Consider the following 23,304-nt stretch of genomic DNA (forward strand, 5'->3'; position numbering starts at 1 on the left):
AGATTTTCTAGGCTTTTGCCCCAGCCCCTGTGGCCACTGGCCACCTGGCCCCCAGATTTTCTTGGCATTTGCCCCAGCCCACCCAGCCCCCACCCCAAATCTGAAGACTGAAGAAGGGGAAGATTGAAGAAGAGTAGACTCAGGACAACTGGACACACAATGTGGGTGAAGCTAAGTGAGTGTACCCCATTTTCTTTTAAAAAAACAAAAACCACCACATCCTTCTGGAATTCTGTATTCTTTGAGTTTTTTCCTGTTTGGAGGGAGGTTTTGGGTTGCAATTGAATTTAAAAAGTTGTCTGTTAAGTTTAGAAGAAGTTTAAACAGGGTTCTGTGTGGTAGGGATCCCCGTTGGCTAGTACTAGTAGGTGGTTGGAAGGGTAGCATAGCCTCATGGTTTTAAAAAACAATTGTCTTTTTTCCCATTCCAAAGTTTGTTTGTGTTGTTGGGGTTTTTTGCATTTTGAAAAACAGAAGCCTGTCCTCCAGCCCTCTATGCCCATAATGTATCAGTATTAATATTCTCTGCCCAGCAGCCTACAGGCTCTGAGTGGGCAGGAAGGCACAGACTAGCCTCCTCCCTGTGCCCATTTACCCCCCACCCCCACCCCAAACTGCAGCATTCTGAGGCCATGGCAACAATTAACCCTAAACCCACTAACTCTTTCGCAGAGCACACACAGAGAGGTATACTATGCTTCCCCCCTACATCATCTCAAGTCTAGCAGTATATATATTATGCAATTCAAATGCTTTGGATGGTTTGTTGTTGTACCTGTATTTTGGGGGCCTCGTGGATGGGCACAGGACAGGGTGTGTGTGTGTGTGTGTGTGTGTGTGTGTGTGTGTGTGTGTGTGTGTGGACTTCTTTGCAATGAAGATTGGGTCATATTGTGACTTCTAGCATCATCATCATTTTTATTCAAACTAGATTACTTGCATCTACAATAGGTTGTGCTGGTGCCATAGGCTCCGATCTGTTGCAGAAGTGTCAAAAAATGCTCCAAAAAATTGTGTGCCATTGTTGTCATCACTCTTTACTTGTGTAAGGGGGGGGGCTCGCTGTTCCACTGGCAGAATGTTGTTTTGCACCCTTCCTTACTTAACCTGCTTTTATGGTTGGGTGCCACAGATGTAGCTGTGTCTGTTGCTTGTGGATGAAAAATGCTTGGGGGAGGGAGGGGAGGGCACATTTGATGCTGTTGTTGGCCCTAGTCTACTGCTCTAGTCTGCTGCATCTGTGATATCATGCTTGCTTGCTTGCTGCTGTCTGCTGCTGTTACCCTTCATTGGTAGGGGGTGCGTGAGGCAAGTGCATTTCATTGTTGTTGTTTCACACTGTTGTGTGTAGATCAATTGCATTTCTGGAGGGGTGGGACACAATGGATGTGTGTGACCTTTGGAAACCTTGCTCTTTGCAAAGCTCTACTGTTGTTGTTGATGTGTGCCGCACCCACCCTATGGTACAATGGGGACAGACAGTGCCCATTTATGCCCTATGGGTGCCTCCTAGGAGTGCCACAGTGGGTCGGTTGGTAGTGCCCCAATGAATGCCTGCTACCATCCAGGTTTCGGAGTGATTGGGCAAAGGGTTGGTTTTTAAAGAATTTCTGAAGTTTGTGCATCTTTGGGGCAGATTTGGGGCAGAAAATAGGCTTCGGGAGTAGACGAGTGGGTCGGATGGTAGTGCCCCAATGGGTGCCTGCTACCATCCAGATTCCAAAGGAATTGGGCAAAGGGGTGGTTTTTAAAAGATTTGTGAAGTTTGCACATCTCTAATTTTCCCCCTCATAGGGAATAATGGGGATTTCAGCAACCCCATAACTCCAGTTGGGGGGCACCGGGGTGGCCAAGAGCAAGTGGTGGTGTAGTGCCCATAGGGTGCCAACAACCCCCATACCCACAAGCCCATTGAGTACTTGGTTTTGTTGTTTCTGAGGTGTTCTTAGTGTAGATTCTCTGGTAGCAAATGAGAGTGGATTCATTGTTTGCCATTGAATGAATCCACTCTCATTTGCTACCAGAGAATCTACACTCAGAATAACAAAAATTTCAAAAATTCTTTAAAAACCAGCACTTAGCCCAATTTCTTTGAAATCTGGGTGGTAGCTTCCTTATACCCATTCTGGTAGCTTCCTTGTACCCATTGGGCCCATTGGGCACCCACCACACACCACTCTGGGCCACCCCAGTGCCCCCCACACGGAGCTATAAGGTTGCTGGAATCCCCATTATATCCAATGCGAAAAATCTTAAAGATGCATAAACATCAAAAATTCTTTAAAAATCACCCCTTTGCCCAATTTCTTTGAAATTTGGGTGGTAGCTTCCACCCATTGGGCACTATCACCACCCTCACTCCTTTGGCCCCAGGACCCTTTTTAAAAATCTGAATCAATACGGATTTGGATTAGGAAAATTTGGGTACAAATTGAATCTGCGGTGATTCAGGGGGGTGTTCAGATTTGGATCCAAAACAAATCGGGGGTGGTGGTGGTTCGATTTGGGTACAAATCAAAACAAAAAAATCAATTCATGCACATCCCTATTATCCACTAAGATAGGTAGCCGGGGCGTAACAAGGTTGGAGTGGGCCTAGAGACAAGATTTTAAAATGCCCCTCCTCACTGAAGCCCAGCACATCATCATCATCATCATCATTATTATTATTATTATTATTATTATTATCAATTCAATTTCTATACTGCCCTTCCAAAAATGGCTCAGGGTGGTTTACACAGAGAAATAATAAATAAATAAGATAGCTCCCTGTCCCCAAAGGGCTCACATTCTAAAAAAAGCACAAGATAGACACCAGCAACAGTCACTGGAGGTACTGTGCTGGGGGTGGATAGGGCCAGTTACTCTCCCCCTGCTAAATAAAGAGAATCACCACGGTAAAAGGTGCCTCTCTTTTTCTCTTTCTTTCTCTCCCTCTCACCCCTCAAGCCTGCCCCATCCCCTTCCCCCTTCTCAAGCCAAACCTACCCATCCTATTTCCATCTCTTTCTTTTTTAACTTTCTCTCTTTCTTTCTCTCCCTCTCTCTCCCCTCAAGCCTGCTCCATCCACTTTCTCTCTCTCTTTCTTTCTCCCTCTCTCAAGCCAAACCTACCCATCCTTTCCCCATCTCTTTCTTTCTTTTTAAGTTTTTCTCTTTCTTTCTCTCCCTCTCTTCCCTCAAGCCTGCCCCATCCTTTTTTCCTTTTTCTATCACTCTTTCTTTCTCAAGCCAATTTTCTTTCTTTCTCTCTCTCTCAAGCTGTCTGCCCCATTCTCTCTCTCTCAAGCCAAGCCTGTACCATTCGTTCCTTCTTTCTTTCCCCATCTCACTTCTCTCTTTCCCTCTCATAAAAGCCTGTGTGGTGAAGGATCTAAGTGTAATCTTCTTATCAAAAATAAAGAGAATTAAATTTCATTTAATTCTTTAATTTGATGTAATTAATTGATTGATATTAAGTGTTACTTTAATAATCAGCACCCTAAAAATTGACCTCAGCACCCATGAGCCAAGTCACAGTCAGTTTTGTCCCACCAGGTCATTTGAGTTGTGCATGCCTGCTCTTCAGCCATGAGCTACAGCTGAAATTAAGCTGCAGACTTTTTCACATTTGTTTGTATCCCTTTATGTTTACTGGCCCAGAAGCCAGTAAATAAAAGAGAAATGCCTAGGAAGTTAAATAGAAAGCAAAGCAAAGAGAAAAGCTTAGAAGATGGAGACAGCACAAGGATTCAGCACAAGGAAAAGGTCCTGAATATGAGCTCTGGTCTTTCAAGATGGAGATGCTCCTTAAGAGTCATGGACTTGGCAGTGTTCTTTACCCCCAGAGTCCTGCAGATGCAAGAAAAGAGCAGAAAGAATGGGACAGAGCAGATGAAAAGGCATCAGGAATTATTTGCTTGGCGGTGAGTGACCCAATCTTGTTGCATTTAAGACACACACAAAATGCAAAGAATATGTGGGAAACTCTGAAGGGATTATATAAGAAGTCTGTGGTTTCCAAAGCGCATCTAGTAAGAAAACCGAGCAATAAAAGACTTAGAGAAGGTGGACATCTGTCCAGTCACATAAATGAAAAGTTAGAAATATCTAGGCAACTGCAAGCTCAAGATGTAATCATGCCAGATGCAGGTTTGATAGGATTACGGTTGAACAGTTTGCCACATTACTTTGATAGTGTGACTAGTGCCTTGGAAATCAAGGAGGATGAAGAATCACAATTTGTAATTAACTATCTAGAGGACTTTGATTTGCACAGAAGGGATGATAGGCAACCAAAAGAGTGAAGAAAATGCAAAGAAAGTGAAAATGCAAAGAAATAAGAACTGCTTTACTTGTGGAAGCCCCAAACACTTGCAGAATGTCCCAAAAATAAAGTGTTTACAAATAAAAGGCAAGCAAAACAAAGTTGCAAAGTAAGTGAGTCATCTGGGAACACAGAGTACAGAACTTACAAGCAATCAGAGACTAAAGCTAATTAGCAAAGGATATACCTTGCAAGAATGTTTTGGAAGCTACAGTATGTCTGAGAAATGTAGCATTAGCATTTGCATTGATTCAGGTGTTACAAGCAACCTGATTAGAGAAAGTGAGAGATTTATAAACCTAGATACAAGTTGTAAAATCCCTATATACTTGGCAGATGGAAAACTGATGTATGCAGGATGGAAAGGATCTGCACAGTTGCTCTGCAAACTGGAGAAAGGAGAAACCATTGGATTAACAATTGAAGCAGCTTTGAATGTACCTACTCTAGAAACAAGTCTGATGTCTGTAAAATATGCTACAGAAAGGGGCTATGAAGTAAAATGTAAAGGAAGACACTGTTTCATTACTCATAAACAGGAATTGCTTATGAAAACCGTTTTTACAAGAGAATGGATTGTCTGAAGTAGAGTGTGACTGAAAAGGCCAAAACTGTGAAGGAGTGCACACACAAAGGATGTCTGAATTTGTGGAACAGAAGGTTAGGCTATAGAGATGCCAAAATGATACGTCAGGCTAAAAAGTTGGATTTGGTAAAGGGCCTAAGAATAGCCCCCTGCAGCACTGAATCAAAGTGTGCATGCTGTATAAGAGCAAAAGCAACACGGCCTGCTTCTCTTCCATGCAAAGAAAGAGAAACACAGCATCCTTTGGATCTGATTCATAGTGATGTTTGTGGACCTATACAAATTGATACATCAAGAGGGAATAAATATGTTCTTACTTTCATTGTTGACTGTTCTAGATACACATATACCTGTTAAGTGAAAAGAGACAAGTACTAGAAAGACTAAAAGAATATGTTGCAAGAATGAGCAATAAGTTTGGGAGAAAGCCACAGATCCTCCACACTGACTATAGTGGTGAATACACTGGGAATGATGACATAAGATTCCTAAAGGAGGAGGGCACTGAACACCAAAAGACTGTTCCTTATACTCTGGAACAAAAATGGAGTGGTGGAAAGAAATGTTCCTTTGTGGAAATGACCATATGCATGCTTCTAGTTGCTGGTTTGGCCACTAAATTTTGGGGAGAGGCACTTACTTGAAAAACAGATTGCCAGCAAAGGCCACAGAAACAATGCAACATGTGTTATGGCATGGCAAGAAGCCCACTTTGAGTCATATAAGAGTGTTTGGATCTAAAGCATACACCTATATACCAAAAGCCAAAAGGGCCAAACTCAACTGTAGATCTGAGGAAGGAATACTTGTTGGCTATTCCATAGGATGTAAAGGATATAGTATTTTAGATCTTGCCACAGAAACAATTAAAATATGCATTGTAGCATACTTCAGTGAAAATGAAAAACCAACCACTAGTGAACTGCCAAACTTAGAGCCCAATTCTCAGTTGAAGAAAGAATCAAGGCAATATGACCAAAAGGAAGGTGTAAGTTTTACACCTGGCAGCAATTCAGCAGAAGAGAATGCTGATGACGAACAAAGGGTGCAGCGTTCAACACAACAAAATAAAGGAGTTCCACCTAAGAAACTTTCCTACATTGCAAAGGGAGAAAGGTTTCAAGAACCAAGCACGTGGAAAGAAATGGATAGCTTAGCTTAGCTGCAACTGAAGCACAAAACTGGAAGAAAGCTGTGAAAGAAGAAATGGAATCATTGCACAAAAATAACACATGGAGACTCATAGAGATACCTGAGGGAAGAAAGATTGTGGGGTGCAAGTGGATTTTTAAAATTAAGCAAAATCCAGAAGGAAATGTCCAGCATTACAGAGCGAGACTGGTGGTTAATTGATTCTTGCAAATATATGGGGAAGATTATGACAAGACATTTGCTCCCATTGTAAAACACACCTCAGTAAGGACAGTCCTAAGCATTACAGCAGCAAAGAAAATACAAGTGGATCGCATAGATGTGAAAACTGCATTTTGTCACGGAGACATCAAAGAAGATATGTATATGGAGCAGCCGCCAGGATTTGTGAAACCTTGTAAAGAAAAGCTTGTATGTAAGCTGCAGGAAAGTATTTATAGACCAAAGCTGCAAGAGCCTGGAATGTCAAATTAAACCAGTTGCTAGTCAATGAGGGATTTACCCAAGCAAAGGCTGACTTGAGGTTTAAAGACAACAGATGGACCTATATACTAACTTCCGTTGATGATCTAATAATTTGTTATGAAAATAGAGAGGGCAGCCTTGAAACAATAAAGCACCTGAATAGTGAGATAGAAGTGAAAGAACTTGGGCCTGTTTCACACTATCTTGGGATACACATAGAGAGAGAAGAGGATGGAAGCTATTTGCTTAACCAAATACAGGAAATAAATGATTTGCTAGAATATTTGGGAATTATAGAGGCCAAAGAAATGAGCACACCTATGGAAACATGTTACCTAAAACAGATGGAGGAGAATGAACTTCTGCCAGACAACAGTGAGTACAGGACAGCGATTCAAAAACTTCTATAAGTAGCTATGATAACAAGACCAGATATAGCTGCATCTGTGGGAATCTTGAGTATGAAAGTAAGCATACGCAGCAAAGATGACTGGACTGCAGTAAAGAGACTAGGCAGGTACTGAAAAGGGATAATCCATCTAAAATTAAAGTTGCCTGTTAGTAGTGGACCCAAATTAGTCAGTTATATAGATGCAGACTGGGCTGAGGATTAGGGGGTGTGCACAGAAATGGCTGGCCCGGCTTGGTTTGAGTCCAAACCAGACCCCAACCAGACTGGGCCAGTTTGGTCTGGCACCCCCTCATATCCCCCCCCCGGTTTGGTTTGGAACAGGCAGATTCACAGACCTTTAATTAACACGCTTAAAAAAAAATTATGACCCAGGCCATGCAGAAGCTCATTGCGCAGGTGTGGTGGCCCAAAATGGCCACTACTCTTGGGGAAATACCCAAACGGGCTGAGGAACACCCAAATGGGACCATTTTTGAGAGAAGGAAGACCAGTTGGGGGGAGGGAACCTCCATGGGGGCCCCACCACCTCGGAGAAGCCCCGCCAGAGGGGGTAAGTTAAAGAAAATAAATATATATATATTAGTAAAAGGTCTGTGAACCTCCCCGAACAGGCTGGAGGGTGGGGTTCGGTCCGGGGTCGAGCCAAACCAGGGGTGGTTCAGCTCGACCCCGAACCTTCAAACCAAACCTGTTTGATGTCCAACTGGTTTGCACATCCCTACTAAGGATCAAACATACCGGAAGTCAACCAGTGGTTATGCATTCTTTTATGGTGGTGGAGCAGTCAGTTGGTGTAGCTGTGAGCAATCAATAACTGAGGCAGAATATGTATCTGCCACTCAAGCATGTCAGGAGGTGGCTTGGCTGCACAAGCTGATGTTGGATTTCAGCACAGACAAACTAAAATGCACAGAGATGTTTGAGGATAATCAAAGCTGCATCCAGATCTCACAAATAGATAAGATTAAATTTAGAACAGAACATATTGAAACAAAATATTGTTATATATGGGATGCACAAGAAAAGGGACTTGTAAAATTGATGTATTGTCCAAGTGAACAAATGGTAGCAGATGTACGAACTAAGCCCTTGCCCGGGATCATTTCAAAACCTTGAGATCACCAGCAAACGTGCTACTATTTTGAGACCATTCTCTTCAAAAAAAGAATGCATTTATGATATTTCCCCAATAATATCAAATGCCAGAGTATGCTAATTAACATAGGCTTACACATGGACTATGAGACAAATTGATTACTGTCAGAACTGACACCTTAGCACAGGTTTCTTCTGAGGATAGTCTAAATTTATGGCCAAAAGTGCAAGGTTGCACTTGAAGGGGGTCTCTGCTGGTAGAGCCTAGGCATCTTACTACCAGTGCCACTTACAGCTTGCTGGCCTGGGGAACTGCTAATCTGATTTCGGCTGCACTTCAGCATACTGCTGAAAATGGCCAGAGGTTATACTGCAGCTATTGGTCCAACAAGGATTGTGTGATACAGGGGTGTAGCAAGCCCATGGTGGCCTGTGTCCCCCACCATTGCCAGCCCTACTGCTTTTATGTGGGGATCCGGTGCTATCCCCACTACGCTGCTCACTGTTTTGCCTTGCATTGCCACACTGCTTGCTTCCTCCTCTCACTGCCACCCCCTCCCATTATGCTCACCGCTGCTTGGGGGCAAGCAGGAGATGCCATGAATCATGCGTACTCTTTTCCTGGAAGCTTCATGGCATCCCCCTATAATGGGGGCAGTGATAGCAGGAGGAGAAGGAGGAGATGGAGCAGACAGCAATGGCAGCAGCTGGGAGCATGGAGACTCGTGTCGCACATGGAAACACCTAAAACACTGTTGACCAGCCTGGCTTCTAGTCTGGCGAAAGAACCAAAAAACCCCAAAAAGAAACTGTGCACACTGCTAGATAAGGGGAAAACAAACTGGTGGAAAATACCCATGGGTATTATTCCACTTATTTGGTAATATCATCACACAGGTTCCCAGGTTACAGTCCAGCCCGTGCTCTTCCAGTTTTCCACCAGTTTGTTTTTCCCTTATCTAGCAGTGTGCATGATTTCCTTTTGGGTTTGTGTTTTTGTTGTTGTTGTTGTTGTTCTTTCGCCTTGTTATGCGTGCACCCTGTTTGTTTTTCTGGCTTCTAGTCTGAGCAATATTATACAATGCAGGGACAAATTATACATAATATCAGCCAACTAATGTCTTTAAACATGGGTCTGCTTCAATCATATGTAAAGTAGAGTGCAATAAAGAACAAAAGGGGTGGTGAATCCTTTCCTTTCCTGCTGCTTCTGCCCCCTCCCATTGCAGTCTGTCACCTGAGTTCATTTTTCTCTCAGCCAGACTCCAATATTAGATGTGATCTCAGCTTAAAGGAAAGTGACAGGTAGAGGGGAGGGTTGAAGCATCCATGTGCCCCTTTTGTAGTTTATATCACACCTCACTTTATACGTGATTGGGATAAACCTGCATGTAATGTAATATCTGCATTTAATATCTGTTTGCCACCATCATATGCAGTTTGACTTTTTGGTGCCTTGTGAAATGACTGCCCTTCTCTTGTGAAATGACTGTCACTGGGCCACTAGGTGTGACAGACCTGGCCAGTGTCAAAAATTGTTTCCATGCTGCTCTGTTCATTATATATGTGCAATATGTCCCTGGTCTCCCTCAATCCTTCTCCTCAACATACTTGAATACACTGAGAGTGTCTTGATTTATATGCTGGACACAAAGCAATGGGAAACAGGAAATGAAGAAGGAAAGGGAAAGCTTTGATGGTTGCTGGGCGAAGCTAGAGAAGGAGAAAGCAATTTAATCAAAGTGGTTTTTAATATGAAGAAATGAAAGTGGAAGGGGGGAATATGGCGTCAAAGAAGAAAAACAAGAATAAGCAGATGGGTTTCCTACAGTGGAATTTAAAATGGGTTTTACAAAGAAAATCTATACTGAAGAACAGGACCATAATTTTGTTAATGTGACAATTATAGTCAACCACCCAAGGCACATATGATCTGTGAGTCACAGAAGGGGCTACAAAGTAGCCAGGCAAGCCTGCAACAGAGATGTGTGTGTGGTATTGGGATCACAGAAGCTCTGATCACTACTATTGATATGATAAAATATGGAATGGTGATTGAGAATAACATCTTGCCCCAGAAAATCAGCACCAGTTGAGGGAGGAACACACACAAAGCATTTCACCTGTATACTGGACACAAAAATGTCTAGTAATGACTGTGCTGAAGAGCTCCTATAGCCACATTTATATTTGTGATAGTTTGTGTGACAAGTTCACTAGAAAGTCCAGATTTATCTTTTATCATTGCCATTTGTGTAAGATTTCATAGTGCTATTTGCCTTAACAGAGTTAGTTTTAAATCATTTTAAATAGTGTGCAAGGTGCTAAATGGATCGACTAATAGCAGGAACAGAGAGCCTTTCACTTTTGAGACAGTGGTAGGACTCCAGACCAGTTCAGGACTGACCAAAATCATTACTGTCTGATGGCTGCTCTGTGGCCTGAGCTTTTAGTCCACAAGCAGGCAAGTGTCCACATCACCAAAACCACCAACATAAATAGTGTTGCTGTAATTGGAAAGGTTGGAAGTTTCAGTAAAAGAGGCTCAAGCTCGAGGACTTGGATGGATGGGCATGGAAAATGAAAATCCACTCTCCTTCTCCCAGGAGTGGTTTCTTTAGTTCATGCTAAGGTTCAGTTACATGATGAAACTCACAAGAACTGCTTCTATCCTTGCAATATCATGTTGTGAACCGCCCTGAGCCATTTTGGAAGGGCGGTATATAAATCTAATAAATAAATATATAATAAATATATTTTCCTTTCCAGAGGTGATTGTAAACAATCTTACTGGCCTGTACAAATAATCTGTCTAACCTTATATACTGTTCTCTGACAAAAAGTGGTTCAGAATCCAAGAGAGGAAGTTTCTAATAGTGTCTTCCTAACTATTTTCAGTAGTCAAAGGTGCAGGAACTGAGAGCATGATCGAGCCCCATTTGCAAGGGCTGTGAAGCATGCTACCTGTCTGCTGGCCTCTTTCCAGTCACAGACTGTGGGGAAGGGACATTCCACAGCCCCTGTGTGTTTTCCCATCAGAAATAACTTCGGTTTCTGAGCTGATTTGGGTGAATATCTTGCTGGGATTCACAAAGGGCCATATGATTGTAGTTGCGCAGGAACACATGGTGGGGAACATGTTTGGAAATCCTACATGCACCACTGACCACTGACCTTTGAGGTTGCTTTGGTGAACAGAATTCTCCATAAAATTTCTCCATAATCTCAGCAAAGGCTGGATGATGCCCATGGCTGGGAAAAATTATACATTGCTCTCAATTAGTTATCTCTCATAACTAATTTTTGAAATTAGTCTTGATTTTGTCTTGAAATTCTGATGAAAATGTAAATAGAGCACAATTTTGCCAGGCCAAAAAGGTGTTCTTGCATAAGAATCAAACCTTTAAAAATCATTATTGACAGAGTGACTCTGTGGAGGAACAGCTATCCCACTACGCTACCATGGGTGACAGATCCCACTTCTGGCACCACGTGTGGAGGAACAGCCCTCTAGTCCTCCTAACTCCTTTTTCCTTATTCCTCTTTTTTACTGCTGCCACCAAGTGAACTTTTGGTATGGCTGGGTCCACTACAACAGCCCTTCACATTTATCAACTTAAAAAAAAAACCAAAAAAACCTCAGTAGTGTGGAAAGGCTTATAGATGTGGGGTGGAGATAATCAACAATTCTAATTTTTTAACAAGAAAATTTTCTTTATAAAAATTGGTTCAATTAAAACATTTCTTTTACAGAAAAAATACAAACTCAAAAGTTACTTACAGAGCAGGTCAGGGAAAATAAAAAGCTGGAGAAACGTAATCACTACCTGCCTCTATAAAGGCCCCTATTCACGGTCCTCTTGTACTTTCTTGCTTGCTTGCTGGGAGGACTCTTTGCTCTGAGTATGGCACAGGTCTGGGGCTCAATCCAGCCTGGCTCGTCTTCAGTGATTTCAGCTCGAAGTCTTCTCTTCTTCTTGCTGGCTGCTCACTCTCTGCAGACTACCAACTCTGTTGCCAGGACTCTGTCTCTCAGGACTCACTCCCAGGACTCTGTCTCTTGGACTCCTTAGTCCTCTCTCTAGCAGACTCTTGACTTCTCCACCTTCCAGGCTTCTGACTCTGAGGACTCTCTCTGAGGACTCTGTTGATTTCCCTCCTAGTACTCTCTCCCAGGACTCTGTCTTCCCTCTCTAAACACTCCCAATATATGCAGTTTCTCTGCTCATCAGTTCGTTAGCCCAGCCAATCCGAACAACCAAAAAATCCCCTCTCTTTTTAAAAATCTCCTTTCCCTCCAAAAGCGAACTATCAAATGCGAAACCAAATGTGAAACTATAGAAAAACAAGATTGAACTTTTGACCCTACACAGAAACCTGTCAGCATTCTATACATCTATATAATGGAGAACCTATACTCATTCCTTCACAGACTCATTTGCTTAAAATTCAATACACAGAGTCCTGACATCCTAAACTAAATGTGTGCCAAATTTCAAAGCCCTCTGCCCAACCATTCCCAATTTATGACCCCCCCCCATTTCCTTTGTCTTCTATGGGTAGAATAGGAAGTGAATGCTTGGCTTGACAAGCACTGCTTGTCCTTGTAATGTTTGTTTGTTCTGGGAAGAAAGAATTTTTATCCTTTTCACTAAACCTACCTGTTTGGCCTGGCCTTCCAGTGCTCTTAAATTGTTTTAAAAGGTCTTTGGTGTTTGTGAACCGCCCTGAGCTATTTTGTAAGGGCGGTCTATAAATCAAACAAACAAACAAACAAACAAACAAACAAACAAACAAACAAACAAACCATTAATGGATTAGAAAAAGAGAAAAGAGTGTAGTACCATGGCTCTCTGGTGACTGACTGCTCCTGCATAGAGAAAAACCATTAAGACTCCAAGGATTGAGGGATTTGCTTCAGATTAAATATGCAGACTCCTGTCATCCTGTCCTAAATGCGCTCCTGATTTCAGAATGCTATGCCCAACCATTCCAGAAATAGGGGGGGAAGTGGGGTGGTGTTTCCCTTTTTTATGAAGGCAAAGAGCAGATTCCTCCACATGATGATGGTATGATAATCCAAGGGGGTCACATCATTTCCAGAAGTTTTTGAAATTATCTGCCATGAAACAAGCCAGTTATAGCCATTTTAAAATGCTAAAAAAATTCAAAAATTAATTAAAAATAAGTGGAGTGAATTATTTTCATGAATTATTTTCATGTGTCTGTGATGTGGGGAGAGATACCATTCTATGTGCATGTTTAGTTGGAATAAGTACCAGATAATTCAGTAGTGATAATTACACAGTAAGGAGTGCCTGTGTATTATGGGTGGAGAGGTAAAGCAGCATTCTATTGTGTTATTTCACTCGACTGCCCCCTCGCAGACTTCTGTGGCTTCACAAAGCTTTTGATTTGCACTATTCATGCTAGAAGGGGATCAGGGTTTTTTTATTGAATCTAGGGGGAAATGGCAAAGTTATGAGGCACAGAAATTGAAAAACAGACATGAAATCATAATTGGGTCTTTTACCCACATCTTTATGGTTTTCTCCATCCAAACAGGGAAGCCCAGGTTCAGTTTCTTTGGGAAAGGTCTCTTTAGATGGTCTGTCTTCCATATGAGTCACCTTCATGAGTTAAAATAAATAAGTTCTTCTGTATTACTACAAATTAAGAAAATGTTTATTTATTTATTATTTGTTTATTACATTTATAAACCGCCCCATCCAAAGGCTCTGGGCTGTGTACAACAACTTTGAAATATATTTAAAAAAAAATAAAATAAAAATAAAAATAGCTAAAACCGGCTTGTTTCATGGCAGAAAATTTCAAAATAGATGTTATCATAACACCAAGTGCACATGTGCTAAGATCAGTCAGAATGCTAGTGAAGAGAAAAGGGGAGAGGGAATGGAATGAATGGACAGAGAAGGGCAGGGAGTAAAGAGTCTCTCCTGTTGTCTTTAGCCTGGGAAACGTATGCGAAGGGCCTTTGCCAGTGCTGGCAGGTGACATCTTTCCCCCCCTCCCAGAGAAGGAGACATGTCTTGGAATGGTATTACAATGACATCTGTAAAGACCTTGAAGATGGAAATAGACAAGGAAAAACAAGGAAAGTTTTTGAAAATATCCCTGAACTCAAAAAGAGGTTCCAACCTCGAATTTGGTATGGTAAGGGATGCCAAAAGTAACTGATTCAAAGGAGATCAAACAGAGATGGAAGGAGTATACTGAAAATCTGTACAGCAGGGACCTCAACATCCAAGATACTCTAGAAGATATTCCCTACTTGCAAGAATCTCTAGTTCGGGAAGATGAAGTTAGATCAGCATTCTAACAAGTTGGAAGGCTACAGGAATTGATGGAATAGCTACAGAAATATGGCAGAAAACATCAGCTGCCCTCACAATTGCCAGCTCCATCAGGGAACTGGCAGAGATGGTGGGAATCGGGGGCCAGCTGGCCACCAGAAGTTCCAGGATGCCTCATGCAAGTGTGCGGGGCATTTTGGAGAGACCCTGGGGCCAGGAGGCTTGTTTTAGCCTCCTGGCGAGGGTCTCCTCATATGTTGCTGCAACACGGAGCCACACCACGGCAGCACATGATCAACCAGACGGGGTTAGTGGAGCATTCACTCCACTAACTTTGTTTAAGGGGAGGGGTACTTTTGGCAGTTTGCTGCCGGGAGCCGCGGGACTCCCATGGCAACAGATGACCAGGAGAAATTGGGCTAGACTCCCTTAGCCCGATTTCTCCTGGTCATGAAAACAGGTTCAAAGAATATAAAAAAGAAGTCAATACGTTCTTTATTGACTACAGAAAAGCCTTCAATTGCATCGACCATGTCAAGTTGTGGAATATCCTTAGGAAAATGGGCATCCCAGAACATCTCATTGTTCTCATGAGAAACCTAGGAAACCACAGTCCAAACAGAACATGGTGAAACAGACTGGTTCAATATTGGCAAAGGAGAAAGACAAAGCTGTATACTTTCTCCTTATTTATTCAACTTAGATGCTAAACATATACTGAGAGAAGCTGGATTGGAAAAAGTTGAGTGTGGTTTTAAAGTTGGAGGAAGAAACATCAATAACCTGCACTATGCTGATGACAGCACTGATGATAATTCAAAGATACACACCTAAACTTGGCAGACATAATTAGATTCGAAACAGGCCATTGGATCATGCACCTCCCTTCCCAGCCACTCGTCTCTCCAGCAAAAGTCCGAGCTTTCCTACTCCTCATGTCTGCAGCCCCCTGAAAAGCTGTTCCCACGTGTCAAGGGAGCCTTGCAGTGGTGTGAGATGCAATGCAGGTGGCTGCAGCAGGAGCGGGAATTCCAGGAAACTAGTACATTCCTATCACAGGTAGAAAGCACTTCCATCTGGTTTCTGGGAATTCCTTCTGCCACCTGCATTGCATTTCACATTGTTGCCAAAGGTTCCTCAGCTCTCAGGAATGACTTCTCGGGGAGCTCAGGGAGCTGCAAAGTGAAGAAGGTAGGGAGAAGACGACTTGTGAATGGAGCCCAGATTAAAAAGTGACACAGTAGGCAAACATTAATGTAGTGCTCTGCAATAAGGTTAAGAGATTGGGAAGGAACTAAGAGATAAGGGTGTCCTCTTGGGTTTGAAATTGGGATTGAAAGTTATCAAATTGTGGTTAAGAGGGAATCTGGTTAACATTAACCATGATTATGGTTACAATTGGTGATGTTAGATTCAATAGTCAGGCATGGGCAATTGATGCTGGAGAAGCACACAGCTGAGAAGAGGAATGCTACCCACTCCCAATCTCCTGATGTCTGCCAAGAGTTTTTGAAGTGGTTTACACAACATAGCTATTCTGTACAGTGTGTTCTTACAGTTGGGTACAATAGCCCTGTTGAGGAGTTTAAAAAAAAAAATAGAGGTGCTGAATATATGTAGTGTGCCTGAAGCAGGTCTGGAAATCCTGCATCTTCCAGGGGCATACCAAGGTTGGAGTGGACCCTGAGAGGAGATTTTTAAAAGGGGCCCCTTGCTGCCTTCCTCTCCTTCTCCTGGCCCCATTCTCTGTTGCAGAAGAACATTAAGGTTACATGTAATATAGTGTAGCAGTTTAACAAAAGACAGGAGACTACAATTACAAAGTGTAAACAACAGCAGAACCAAATAATACAACAGTAGCAGCTTTGTGAAGTACAAGAGGGCAATTCATGCTTGCTACCACAAGACCAGCTCTCCTCCCCTACTGTGGGTTCCAAATGTTGCTTCTGTTCCAAGCTTAACCATTTTTGTCAAGGTTGTAGCATGGTGGGATTTTTATTTTTTTAAACAATATTTTTCATTTGGAAAAGGCAGGTGAAGGAATCTCTAGGCAAACAAGCTTAAAATTAACAAACAATCAGGAAGGATGCTGGGCTAGCTCCACTCTTCCCCCAACCCTCAAGTATTATGAGCTATTCTGGGAGCAAGGAAGGTAGGTTTTTTGTTGTTTCTGAGAACTTGTTTGGTTGAAAAACAATTGAATATATTTTCGACAACTACGGTACCAAACAACCAATCAATAAATCCCCTGCCGCCACCACGCTTTCTTTTCCACAAAGAGGAAAATTACTCATTGCAAGTTGGAAGAAGATCACTTCGCATGGGTCATCAGGACTTAGAGGGAAGAACCCAATCATTTAAAATCATTTTTAAAAGTTAAAAATAGGCACAAACATTCAGGCACAAACATTCTCTCTCTCTCTCTCTCTCTCTCTCTCTCTCTCTCTCACACACACACACACACACACACACACACACACACTCCATAAATGCGGGAAGCAGGGAGGAGAAAAATCACAAAGCCTCTCTGCAACTTCTGCAGCCACTGCCACTCTGCTTCACTCCAACTGACAAAAGGGAAATCACGGGTCACATAAAACCTGCTTGGGGGGACTGCAGCTCACACTCCTGGCTATAGGACTGGAGAGGGATCTGAGGTTGTGGGCCAGGAGACATTTGTCTCCCTTTGTCTCATTAATGGTACACCCATGCCTGCTGATCATGGAAACCACAGCAATCAAGCTTAGGGCAAACGTCCTAAGTGTGAAGAGCCTGGGTAGGAGGATGAGTGACGCATTGGTGACATGCTGGGGACAAGATTTCTGAACCCACTTCAAGCATGCTACACATGTTCAGCGCCTGTATTTTTTTATGCCTGAACAGGGCTATGGTCTCCATCAATTTCTAGGAAAACGCCATGGATCTTTGTCTTTAAGCACCATGTATTGTCAATTTCATCTGTAGAAAAGGGGCAATGATTCAAACACTTTATTTATTATTATTATTATTATTATAACTTTTATACCGCCCTTCCAAAAGGCTCAGGACGGTTTACATTAAAACACCATTAAAATCAATTAATCATTTTGTCCAAGATTAACATGTAAACGTGTGTTAATTGACAAACTTCAATTTTAGTAACTTTTGTGAAGTTAGATACACTAGCAGTCCTCTCATACCAGTGGTGGCGATACAGACCACCACTGTTGTTTGCCAAAACTTAGTAGGCTTTAAAAGAATAGAAGGGGACATAGCTTTGTAGAGTGACAATCAAATACCTGAATAAATCAAATGGCTGAAATCAATGATTGACTGAGAGCATATACCCTGCAACCTGAAGAGGAGTGGAAGAGAGAGTCCCGTGCCCTCCCTTAACTCATAATAGCTTGCTTTTCTGCAGAATAAGTAGTTGAAATAGTTTTCTCTTTTGTATGGTCAGTGCTGAATTCCACCACACTGGTGATTTTATATACAGAAAGAGAGCAGAAAATGCAGACCATTATTACCATTTTAAGAGAGAGCAGAGAAAGGTAGGCAAGGCAGTGCTGCTTTTTAATTTAAAATACCTGCTTACTGTATTAACATGCTTTTTAAACACACTAATTATCATAAGAATCAGAAATGTGATGATCTAATTAAAATAAATACATTCGCTTGCAACTGATGAACAAATCACTGGAGGACAGAAATATATTTGTTTGCCAGTGTCCTTTTTCCCTACATGTATTCCTTGTCTATCTCATTTCATTTATGCTAATGTGTCAAGGATTAAGAGCCAAAGAATTCAGAAATTAGTCTTGCTACCTTGAAATGTTTTCTATTGACTAAAACTTCCATGATCATGGATTTATAGGTCCGGCTATATGTACTTGGTTTTACTAAACTTCTTTGTGGTGTACAATGCCGATTTTGAGTTGAACTTGTTTACTGTTTATTATTAAGTATATTTTAAAGGTTTTTTAAGTATATGCCCCATTTGTTCAGAAAGTGTTTTTTCTAGAAGTAGATTGCACATGGGCCCAACAGTGGAGGCACAGGAATGAGGTTCAGGCTCCTCCCCTCATGTAGAATATATATTGTGATCTGTGGGTCTTCTCCACATTAATTGGCATGGTGTGTGGGTGTGGGTGTGATGGTCGAACATGCTTAGGCTTCATTTCTCATGAGTTGCGCAACCCTATTGGAGAATGGGAGGAGTAGAAAATAATGCATCTCTCTTAACTGATAACATATCCTGAGCAGAAATATATTTCTTAATTAGTAGCGTATATCATTTAAAAATGTATGTACCATGTGTTTCTATCATTACTTCTTGACATTTGGAAAACACAAAAATTCAGTGTTTCAGCAAAAAAAGGTGTTACAAATTGAATGAAGTCATGATTCATGACTTCATGAATGAAATCCTTAACATGGAATGCAGATGTAATCTATTCTTGCCTCAGTTTCTAATATAGCTTCAGCAATCCATCAAGGTAGCAAACACGATGAATAGAGCTCATCCTGGGGCGTATGGTTAATAAGGCAAAGGGAGACAAATGTCTCCTGGTCCACAGCATCTGAGGAACACCTCAAGCAGCTTGGTCTGGCTCGTCCCAGCATGTTGTGCCCCTGTCCCTGCCTGTTTGCCCTCTCCCAGGTGGCCAGCGCCACCTCTCTCCCTCTCCTCCACCCTCCCCTCAGCTGGGTCTCCTCCTCCTCCTCCAGCTCCTGCCCACTGCTGAGGCTACTAAGCTACGTAGTAGCTTAGGCTACTACTTCCGTCTTTCTCCCATGCCACGAGGTGCTGGGAGTGGTACATGGGACAGGAGGACACAGCCCTACTAATGTCATCAACAATGTCACAATTGAGGGGAGTTAGGCAGTGTTCTATTGGGAAGAGCGCAAGCCACGAGGAGAGTCATTGCCACCAACAAAATGGAGGCACCAGCAGCAGCAACAATAGGACATTGCCAGCACTGAGCCCATCGCCTTATTCAGACAGTCCCCAAGTGTTACAGCGGCAGAGCAATTCTTGTGTGGCTTCTACCTTTCTCCCCACATCCATTGGCATTATTTTCAAAAGCAGCTTGCTCAGGGATCTACTGTTCAAAGGAGGAAAAAAGTTTTTTTTAAAATCCATATTAGATATGCCCAAGCTCTGGGGTACACTTAAGGTATCTTTGGCAGTCATGTGCCAAAATATTTATAGTACTGGCATTTACAATGAGATATTAAGTCAGGAGTGTCCTGTTCTGTTCTATCGATGAGCAGGAATCCATGTAGCATCTGAAAGACTTGGGCAGCAAGGCAGGCCAGAGATGCAGGGTCTTGGATAGTGAGCTTGGAAGAAGTCCAGGAAATGTCCCTAGATTCAGACTGCCCCTCCCACATTCTCCCTATCCCACCGAAAGAACTGAAATTATTTAAGGGGCAGCCCTCTGACCTGGAACTTTGCACTCCTTGTTCTTTCCATCAGTACTCTCCTGGTCAGTTACTGATGCTGGCATGTGGACAGGGGGAGTGTAAGGTACCTGATGTGGACAGGGTGGTTCAAGAAGTGCAGACTCTAGGATTTCCTGTTCTAGGGTCTCTTGGCTGACAGACCCAAGTTCCAGCCCAGTGTCAGGGTCCAGTCCTGAGTCCAGTCCTGGTCCTTCCAATCTGTTCAGCCCCTTCTTTTTGGGATCACAATCTGAACTGCTGCTCAGGACAAAAGAAGCCACCCACTCCAGTTACAGAGTAGAGTGCAGAGTTTAGTTGTTGCAGGTATTTAAAGAACATGCATGGAGAGTGTTATACAATCTAAATACTAAGTTGATTTACTGGTAAAGTACATTTGAGATAGGAAAGACCTAGTCTATCTATCAGCTACATAATGAATATGGGGGAGAGGAATATGTTTCCATCTTCTCTCTAGGAAGAAAGGAAGAGGACTGACTCACTACAGGAAGTACTTGAGGAGTCAAGGTAGGGTTCATAGCGTAGAGGCAAGCAGGGACAGATGATGAGACCCTCACTAACTACCATTGTCCCTAGTATTTATTTATTTATTTATTTAGCATATTTGTATGGGAGCGTGCACGGACTGGTCCGGGGCCATACAAAAGGCCTCTGGACCGGTCCAGAATTCGGCCGGTCTGGCGGTTCGGCGGGGGGGGTGTATGTGTGTGTCTTTAAGGGGGGTAGTACTTCCCCCCCCCGCCATTCTTCCCCCTCCAGCGCTGGACTTTCTTAAAACGTTCTTGGGGCGGCAGAGTTCCTCCCTGCCACCCCTGCCCCTGCCCAGAGACTTGCACTGGGGGGAGTGTGTCTTTAAGGGGGAGATAGTACTAATCTCCCCGCTGCTCTTCCCCCTCCAGCGCTGGACTTTCTTAAAATCTTCTTGGGGCGGCAGAGTTCCTCCCTGCCCCCCCTGCCCCCATCGTTGTCAGGGGGCAGGGAGGAACTCTGCCGCTCCAAGAACATTTTTAAAAGTCCAGCACCAGAGGGGGGAAGAGCAGCAGGGAGGTAAACATTAACATTAACATTACAACATTACAACAATTTAAAATTTATAACAATGTTAAAACTATTAAAAACCATCAAACTATTAAAACAGATTCAAGACAGACAAAAGCTCAGTAGTCATTAGGATAGTTGGTGCAAACAGTCGATGCACTGGAACTCCATATCCCACACACCATGCATAGTTTCAAGCCACAGTGACCAAAATCCATTAGTGCAAATTTATGTGTTTTGCACTGAACACCTACAAGACAGTTCCTAGAGTTCCATGAGGAGAGAGAATGAATACTAAACCAATTGAGTTCTTTAGTATAAATACATATGCTGATACAACAATATAATGTGCATTCCTCAAATAGGATGTCCAGGCCAGTATTTAATCCTATACCATATAGTGGAGAAAACCAAAAATTGAATGATTGGTTTGAACTGAATGAGTTTGAAACAGCAACTGAGTTAAATGTGTGGGATAAAAGCCTTAAGTTAGTTCCTGAGTCATTTGCTTATCATCCCGTGTTTTGTCTCTGCTGAGCTCATGGTACACTCTCCTGAGCTTTCCCATTAGCAACAAGTTACTACAGTAACCTTGAGCATAGTGGTTAAGCATAGCGGCTGTGAAGCAGGAAATTCTCAATTCAAATCCCCTCTTGGCCACAGAAACCTTAGGCAAGCCATTGCTCTTTGGCTCTCAGCCCCTTCTCCTCTGCAATATGGGGACATATTATGGGAGGAGAGCTGGTTTTGTGGTAGCAAGCATGCATTATCCTCTTTGCTAAGCAGGGCCTACCATGGTTTACATTTAAATGGGAGACATTACATGTGTGAGTATTGTAAGTTATTCCCCTTAGGGGATGGGGCTGCTCTGGGAAAAGCATCTGCATGCTTACATACAGAAGGTCCCAAGTTCCAATGGTCTGACTAAGTATAAGGCAACTTTCTATGTTCCAAAAATACTGACTTCCTTTACATGAAGGTCCTTCCTAAACATCAATGTGAAAATGGATTTGCATTAACATTTAGGAAACATATAAGTATTAATAGCATAATGAATATATTGCAATCCTTTTGAAAGCCAAGTATACAGATGACCACCTGAAATTACATCTTGTCTAGCATAGGACAGAGATTCAATGGTGACACACTGTGGTCTAATTGTGTATTGCTGCCAGAAGGCATATTTCGTTTGATTTTCCTTCTTAATTAAGGTTACTCAGTCATTTCTCCTACACAGACGTCAGATCTGTGAAAGAAAAGATGAAACACATATGAAGAACATGTGAGTGGGCTAGTACTGGGAATTCTCACAAACATTTTTCTGTAGGAAACCCAAACTTGTATTTCTTGATAAGCTCTTTCCAGTTTGTCAAGCATTATAGACATTGATTGTTTTGAACATGGATATTAACATTACAGCTGTCAAAGTTGCACATGTCCTCACTATATTTTCCTTTTACTCTGCCTTAAGATATAGATGAATGTTCATTTGAAAGAACTTGCGACCATACTTGCATCAACTACCCTGGAAGTTTCGAGTGCCTGTGTCTTAAAGGTTACACATTGTATGGAATGACACATTGTGGAGGTTTGTAGAGTCTGACTTTTTATTTATTTATTTATTTACTTATTTATTTATTTTGCTTGTAATTCTATGATAAGCTATGACATAAAATCATAGAATTTTAGAGTTGGAAGGGACCTTGGAGGCCTCCTGTTCTGTGCAGGAAACTTCTGTTCAGTGTTCCCTCTAATTATTATCAGTGAGTGGAAAGAGTTTTGTTCTGGGTGGCAGTATAAAGGCAGTGTGTGCGCATAATTCTCTCTCACACACACATATATACACATATGAAAATAACTAATGCAAAAAATTTTGGGCTGCCAGCAGTGTGTGTGTGTGTGTGTGTTTGTGTGTGTGTGTGCTGCCGGGGAACATTGATCCTGTTCTTAGCAAAGGTGAGACTGCAGCAGGTATGTGTGCGGTTCCTCTCTAGCTGTTCACAGAAGATCTTTTGAGCCAGCAACAGAGGAATGGACATTGCCTAACTCTTTCGTAGCAGAAGCACAGTGTGAATAACGTTATTTGGCAACCTTTGCAGCACCAAAAATACAACAGTATACAAGATGGAGTGTGGAATTAATGGCTGTCGCACAATATATGGAGGAAGGAGGAGGCAAAAGGGAATTGGGGAAAGGGGGAAAGGAGAGAGGGAGGAGGAGGAACACACAATTGGAAGGAAAGAGAAGAGGCTGTGGGAGCATAGGAGGCAAAAGGGAGATGGGGAAAGCGAGGGAGAGAAAGAACACATATATGATGATATAAGCCCATCAGCTTAGATAGCACTAGGTTTTTTTCAGCATGCTAATTTATTTACAATGTACTGTGATGTTACAAATGGCTGGGAAATGAATCATTTTATTTAAAACAGACTGCTTGCATATACTCAAGCCCACTATTCTTACATCATTTTTTAAAGCTTTCTCCGGTTAGCAG

The 23,304-nt window shown here is 42.3% G+C and overlaps 1 protein-coding gene across 10 annotated transcripts in view; it reads left to right on the top strand.

Moving 5' to 3' along the window:
• Positions 1 to 23,304, top strand: part of SCUBE1 (signal peptide, CUB domain and EGF like domain containing 1) — a 514,482-nt gene that overhangs the window by 388,252 nt on the left and 102,926 nt on the right. For all 10 annotated transcript variants that reach the window (XR_008308378.1, XR_008308379.1, XR_008308377.1 and 7 more), the window contains one exon: positions 22,282 to 22,398. Coding sequence is in view for 7 of the 10 variants with exons in the window: in XM_053254957.1 (XP_053110932.1) it covers positions 22,282 to 22,398 (117 nt within the window). In the remaining 3 variants the exon portion in view is untranslated. The remainder of the gene's footprint in view (positions 1 to 22,281; positions 22,399 to 23,304) is intronic.

Source organism: Hemicordylus capensis, chromosome 5, assembly GCF_027244095.1.
Source record: "Hemicordylus capensis ecotype Gifberg chromosome 5, rHemCap1.1.pri, whole genome shotgun sequence".
In the NCBI taxonomy this organism is placed as follows: Eukaryota; Metazoa; Chordata; class Lepidosauria; order Squamata; family Cordylidae; genus Hemicordylus; species Hemicordylus capensis.